We start from the raw sequence: 7439 nt of genomic DNA, 5'->3' as shown, positions 1-7439 counted from the left end.
ACTCTTTCTCTGGAAGTTGTACAGCAAAGTAAATTTTTCTAATACAGAAACATTCTGCTTATCAGATTTATACAGTTGGAAGAGTGATGGCGATGTAACAAAAAAGATCAGGCTGCTTTCTAAGTGAGGCAAGGTTAATCAAAACATTTCCAAATGACAGCTCAAAAAAGGTGCATGCTATGATATATGACATGCACACCTGCAATTTGCAAATCTAAAAATATTTAGCTGTTAAGATTTCAAACTGTTCAACTGAATTTCATTCTAGGAAAACATATTTTTATTAAGTTTGGCTATTGATCTTCTACAGGCATAGAATCATAGAATCATTTAGGTCGTAAAAGACCTTTAAGATCATTGAGTCCAACCATTACTGTAACACTGCCAAGTCCACCACTAGACCACACGTTTTTTGTGGCTGACAATAAAAAAAAAAATCAGAGTTGGTGGAAAGTTCACCATATTACAATCTGCTGCTTCTTTATTGCTGAAATTCTACACTTACTTTTATATCCAGAACTTATGGTTTAAATCTCAATTTCAAACTACAGCTCTGCTGAAAAATAATGTGACATGAAAAATGTATGAAGATATCTGTTTCACAAAGTTTCCCTGAACACAGGCTGTACTAATCTGCCAATTTTAAAACAACCAATAAACTACAGAAATGGATTTAAAGATTGAGTGCACCAGATAAACATGAAAAGTCCATTTTTATACTCTCATTGTTAACTTATATTTTACTGTTTGGAATGATGGTATAGAAAAAAGTCAATATGATTGATTAAAACCAATCTCAAACAGCATCTGAGAAAAGGAGAATTGCTCAAGTATGCAATACTCCCTTATCGTCATTAAAGGTAGTGTGGTGTGGATTATTCACTAGATCTTGAAACTTTCTGGCTCCATAAAACAAAGTTACCACCAACCGTATTAAAAAAGGCTCAATAAAAAAAAAACACATAATAAAAAAGTAGCACTGCCAATAATAAAATGCTTGGTCATAGAAGACAGTAAGTTTACTACGGTATTCTACTCTCTTTAGTTTTGTTAGGGATAATTATCACTTCAGACAGATTCATCAACCTTGGCAAAATAAATTAAGTCTGAACCACCATAAATGAAGGCAAAAGAAAGAAGAGTGAGAACACCAGGAGAAACAGCTGTCTTCTTACTGGGTTGCTGGGATTTTTCCAGTTCACTGAAGATAGCTGGTAAAGCTACCAAACTGCAGTTCATATCCTAAACAGTAGTTTGCACTTAACAGTGAAAAGTAGGTACTTAACACATCTTTTACATCCATGGCTTGCACTTACTTGTTCCAGGAGAGACTTGGTTCACTCTCTACATGAAGACCAGCTACAGTTAGGAGCCCCAAGGCTTTTCAAGTAAATTCTTTTTGTGTTACATGATCATGCTGGTTTAAAACAGTCTAGTAGATCATTGTCTTTTGTATATAAAAAGACTATTTTGTAAATATACAGAAATCTCACCTTGCTGTTAATTAGTAAACGACTTGCAAGATGAACTTGTAAGTAATGCCATTTATTTTACAAATATTGTGGACTGTTCTTTTCAAGGGCCTTAAGAAATGAGACTAGTAAAAACTTAAGAACCACCCTTCATTTGGGTAAAATCAATGACCTGTTCTCTGATCAATAACTACAAGTTTTTCCAAGGAGGATACAAGAGCAGAATTCTCCTGTCTGATCACTGAAGATTGTGTCACACTCCTCTGATAACATTTTTTTCTTAGGCAATTGGAGTTACATGTGAAAGGTTGTACGTGAATAAAACAACTGGAAACATAAGAAAACACACTAATTTTCTATATTTCTAATAATATCAAACTAAATCAGTATCTTAACGAACCCAGTCATTTGTCCATTAGGAGTCTGGCCCACCAAGCCTGAAATTGTCTCAAATGTCTTTGGCCCTGGAGATGCTGCCACATCTGCAACTCCAGAAAGTCGTGTGCAGAAATGCCCCCCCCAAAAATACTACTTATCCCCAGACTTCAGTTGGCTGGACAACTCTCCTTTTGGGAGAGATCTTTTGGCCAACTATTCTGGATGCTAAATCTGAAATGCTCTTAACTCTATTTTTCTAAGGCAATGATATTAAAATTTTGAACTTGCTGCATTTTTCAAAGAAAAAATACCTTCAAAACTTGCCTAGTTAAGAAAATGTTTGGATTCTTTTTCAGTTTTTCCTACCTCAGCACTCTGCAGTCTTCTGACCAGTCTGGCACCCACCCTTCCACAGTTTAATCTAGGCACATTTCACCAGGTTTTAACAGCAGTGGCTTGACTAAGACTAAGATGTATAACACATACTTCTTCAGTATTCAGAACGCCTTTTCACCCATCATGAAATTAGACTTCACATGTATGATGCTGTCTTTGCAGTTTTCAAATATGCACTAATAGCTCAGACCACTGTAACGAGCCATCTAAGGTATGGTTATACATTTAGTGTACAACCCACTTCATGAGAATCTGCTAATTTTTATGCACAAAGGATTGTGAATGAGTAGAGGAGCGGCTTAATTTTTATTGTGGCCTACTGACTTAAACAACCAACTTCCCTAACTGCAGTCTTTATTCTCTGTTCTCTTCTCATTCTAGAATGACTTCTAATGCAGTTGTTGCCGTTTAATTTGCAGAGGCCATTACAGAAAAATTCTATAATGAAATTTGAAGTAAAAAAGGTGTTAAACCACTTGTTTTTTGTGGTTTTAATTTTGAATTAAGTATCAAAATATTTAAAAAATCTTAAGTAACAGTTTTTGTCAGGCACTTAGAGGAGACACTCAGAAGTTTAAACTCCTGACTCCTTACCCTTGTGAGTAAAGTAATGTCTTTACTGAGATAAAAAATACTTCAGAAATATAAAGAACTACTTTAAAAGAGTTAGTGTCTGTGTAGTATCTAGCCTGAATATTCTGCTTTTTTAGGCTAGTCTTCTCTGTAAAGAACAACATTCATTTCCACAGATGTTGGAGAAATATATTTGGGTTACTAGTAAGTTAAATGCAAATATTAGTTTGTATACCACAGTACTTATTCTTAAGAAAATATGCAGGGAAAGACAGAAAAGTCTGTAAGGCTTTAAGATGACATTTTATGCTGGCTACAGAGTTTGGCAACTTCTGCAACCTGTAGTCAGTGTAGCATTTTGTTAGTAGTCAACAAGTGAAAGATATGGGGTGTTTTGGACCAAACCAAATCCTATTATCTCTCCACCACAAACTGTACTGGAATTTCTTTTTAACTTAGCATTTCCATGTCAATTGTAATGAACAATTTGGAGTATCTTCTCAGCAAAATATGCAAATTACTATGTAATCACAACATTGCAGCAAACAAGATAAATGCAAGAACGATCACCTAAACATCTAATTAGTTCTACATAGTCAGACTTATGCTAAAGCTTCTAATTGCAGCCTAACATTTTAATGAAGGTTTCAGCATTGCATAAATAAGATTTGCAAACTATAAACAATGTTCCCTCATTTTATTTTTTCCTTGCTTAAAAAAAACATTTACCTCTACAGGTACTGCACATCTGCTACAGAAGACATGCTGATTTGAGCTCTATAATAAATCTAAAAGGTATTATTATAAATAGAAGTGACTAACCTCTAAGGTAATAAGATCACCTATGAAAACACCCATCCCCTCATGAAATTTAAATTAATATTTACTCAAGCTAATGGCAGAACAAATGCAGTACTGTCCCAAGATATGGGATACGATATGGTTGTACAGAGCTCAAGAATACTAAATGCCTGGTGATAAGAGAGTAATGTATGAGAGATTCCTGTTGACTGATGAGAGAGTAATGTATGAGAGATTCCTGTTGATATACCTTGCTTTGACCACTGTATAAACAGGGAGCCAGAAACCATGTAAGCTTGCACTTGCTTGGGGAATGCAGTTTTGTGCCGATGACTTGTCACAAGTGTATGTGCATTTACACTGCCAGAAGTGTCAGGACTAAACTTTTGGCTGAACCATCCCCACTTGAAAGAAGCTTGTGGTTATTCACTATGAGGCAAGATCAGTTGTAGGGTTTACTGACTAGAACATTGATTCTGAGGGTTTATGGGGTTACAGTCCTGACAGTGTGCATGAATAGCAGCTACAACACTAGTTATCACAGAAATCATAATTTCTTTGCTTTTATTGGAAAGGTATTTATTTTTAAAATGTAAATGCAAAAGTGAAACAGTTTGGTAAGAAATGGGCAGAAGTGTTTTTTCCCCTCTTATCTGATAATATCAGTGTACACTTCACTTTCTTTTGTAAATTATTTTTACGATATTTCATGCAGATGGTATATGTTGAATGGTGTAATTTTATTTAAAAATATTAGGGTTCCTCATTTTTTGTTAGATGTTTCTGCTCTTGAATTCCACCCCCCTTCTCTGTGAACTTCTCCTCAGCGAATCCCTATCATTCTCTGAGGTCAAGTTTATCCCACTTTGGAAGAAGTTCAGAACAGAGCATAGAAGAGGACTTTGATGAATAGGTTGCCTATAAGAAGCTCTTCAACACAGATGAATTCAGTACTACAGGATAAAGAAACTGTTAAGTCATCTACATATAGTTAGGCATCTGCACATATTGAAAATAAAATCTGCAAACTGAGCTACCAGTGCCAAGCAATCAAAATATGGGGAAAAAAAAAGTTTGGTGAGCTGTAACTTAAAGTCACAGAGTGACTTTATCTGCCAGTACACACAATTAAGACTACATAGAAACAGTTTTCATTCTCACAAACACAAACAGTAAAATAGCAGTGTTTATACATAGCTTTCCTCCTCAGTTCTTTGCTTCTGAATTTACAACAGGGCATTTAGACATGCCAGTCTACTGACATAAGCCTCTGTCTTTTCATATCACTTACATTTACATAAAACAAGTGTTTACTCATTTTTCTGAAATTACAGCACTAGATGAAGAACAAGATAGTGATTCCTGCCTCAGAATCCTCAAAACTCAGGTAAATAGGAAATAATTTAAAAATTGTCCAGAAGGCTCTACTTGCTTTAGCATCTTGCATCTGTTTCAGTAAAATCATGAAACCCATAATAGTAATTATGGATTACTGACATTGTCATAGTATATAATTGCTTCTAAACATTCCAAAGAGTAAAAATTCCTTTGGTCAATTTTGAGCAGATTTGAGTAGTTTGCATACTTTACCAGTTGGTGGTTATGCCTTTTAACAGAAAGTAACACTACTTTTTCATAGAGACAAGGGCTGTTTTTGCCACAATAATGTACTTTCCAGACACATGCAAAGCAAGTTGATTGACAAGAACATGCAAAGCAAGTTGATTGACATGACATTGTATGACAAAAAATATCCACACCTTTTGGCAGATAGGTGTGAAAGGAAAAAAACCACATAAGCTGAGGTGTCTTTCTGTGACTAAAAAAAGAAAATTCGCCACTGAACATTAAAACCAAACCCAAAAAACCCTGATATTACATGGGTACCATAATTAATATCCCAAACTCCTATCTGGGAGAAGTAAAATTTCTTGTACATTTGATGTTTGGAGTCTTTACCATTAGATTTAATAAGGATTTAAAGAATTATTTTTAGTTCTTTTCCTTTAATTATGACAGCACAGAATTTTTATTTTATTCATTCACTGCTCTGGCACTCTGTTTAATCCTGCAAATCTTTATCAATGCTCAAAAGCAATTCTATTGCAGGGTGTTTGATTTCCATAATCCTCCACAACACAGACATTTGTATTTTATGTGAGCTACTACTGTGTCCTTTGAAATTTACAACAGATAGTCCCCACGCCACACATAACTGAGATGGAAAATAACATAAAATGAGGACCATACCACTGGTTATGTCCCATGTGTTTTTGGCTGCATTTTGTAGAGATAATCTTCTATGCCTGTTCTTGTCTGCTAATGGTCCTTGTGGTGAGGCAAGCTGAAAATCTGCTCTTCCACTCTCAGAGGTCTGCTGAGTCTGAATTACAGGGTCTGAAATACAACAAGGAGCTTATGAAATGCCTGTGAACACTCATATTGTGTGCTTTTCTTACTTGATGCATGCAAAAACAGCATATGGAGCATTGTCCTGGGATACAAATATCTTTCAAACAGCACAGGAGTCTTGTAGGGAAGCAGGAATATGACATTCACAAGAAAGTAAAAATTTAACACTAGGTATGGAGGAAGGGCCAACCATACAAGCTATAAAAGGCGGCTTGCAAAAGTCTGCAAAATAATCAAGAACCACTGCAGTAGCCCAGTTATATACACAGCATGAGGAAAAGCGGATTATGTGTATAACCTGTGGCTACTGCCAGCAGGAGGTGATCCCTGCCTCAAACACTTACAATACAAATACCTGCAGAGAGAATGAGCATTTATGCAAGCTCATACAGGAGAATAAGCCATTATTTAATATAAGTGCCTTCACTAATTAACAAGGTAGATAAAGGATTAGAAAAAGAGAATTAATGCTTACATTCTGAAGTCAGAATCACACAAAAATTTTGGTAGTTTGAATTCTACATATTCTTTGCATTATGCTCTTACCATTTTGACATACATCTTCAGTTGTTTGGGGAGTATTTCTTTTGACTCTTTGATCTAAAGAATCATTGCATGCTGAGAACGATAGCTCCAATCTCTCAGTGTCTTGTACGGATTCAGTTCCCTTTCTCGAACTTTGAAGTTGGCATGATCTATTACTTTTGCTGCTCGAGGTCTTTGTTACCTTGAAAGACATTCTTTTATTAGTGAAAGACAAAAACGTAACAGTTTTCAAGATACTCAAAGCTAAACACACACTTTGCATTAAGCTTCTTTTTCAAATAAATATTTCCACTTTTTTATTTAAAATATTATCTTTTTGGGAAACTTCATGGTAGGTACAGTTCTGTGTGGTTATCTTCAATCTTTACAGTCTAGTAGCAGGTTCGTTTTTTTCCAATGAGTGAAAGGAAAACAAGGCAAAGAAAAGGAAAAAAATAAATTAAAATTAAGTATCTGGATAAGACAATGAAACTTGCAGGTTTTCTAGACCTCAGAAGGAATCCTTTCTTCTTTGGAGAAAGGAATCTCATTTTATGTCTTAGCTTTCAATTAACTTCCTACAGAAGAATCTACTTCCTTTGGCCAGATCCTTTATTCACTGTGTTAAACTGGGAACTATAGTCCCGACCAGACTCCTAAAACCTGCGTATTGTTTGCTGGCAGAGCGAGACCAGCTGTCTTCCCTGGCTTTGTAACTGAAAGCATCACATGAGCTACTGTTTGGCTGACTATCGTCCACTGAGAGCATACTGAAACACAGAGTTTCTGCTCTGCATCACAGCTCTCATCATAAGGAAAAATATTTACACACATAAATTTTAGCAGTCTAGAACAAAAAAATTCAGAAAAATAAGAATGGTA

At 35.4% G+C, this 7439-nt stretch overlaps 1 protein-coding gene across 1 annotated transcript in view; it reads right to left on the bottom strand.

The window, feature by feature from the left end:
* Positions 1 to 7439, bottom strand: part of LOC104622603 (chromosome unknown open reading frame, human C3orf67) — a 79570-nt gene that overhangs the window by 37944 nt on the left and 34187 nt on the right. The window contains exons 9-10 of the mRNA XM_010289439.1: positions 6579 to 6759; positions 5871 to 6017 (exon numbers count right to left, since the gene is read on the bottom strand). Coding sequence (XP_010287741.1) covers positions 5871 to 6017; positions 6579 to 6759 — 328 coding nt within the window. The remainder of the gene's footprint in view (positions 1 to 5870; positions 6018 to 6578; positions 6760 to 7439) is intronic.

Source organism: Phaethon lepturus, unplaced genomic scaffold, assembly GCF_000687285.1.
Source record: "Phaethon lepturus isolate BGI_N335 unplaced genomic scaffold, ASM68728v1 scaffold6576, whole genome shotgun sequence".
Lineage (NCBI taxonomy): Eukaryota > Metazoa > Chordata > Aves > Phaethontiformes > Phaethontidae > Phaethon > Phaethon lepturus.
The sequence above is the reverse complement of the archived record's forward strand: the minus strand, read 5'-3'. Positions and strand labels throughout refer to the sequence as shown.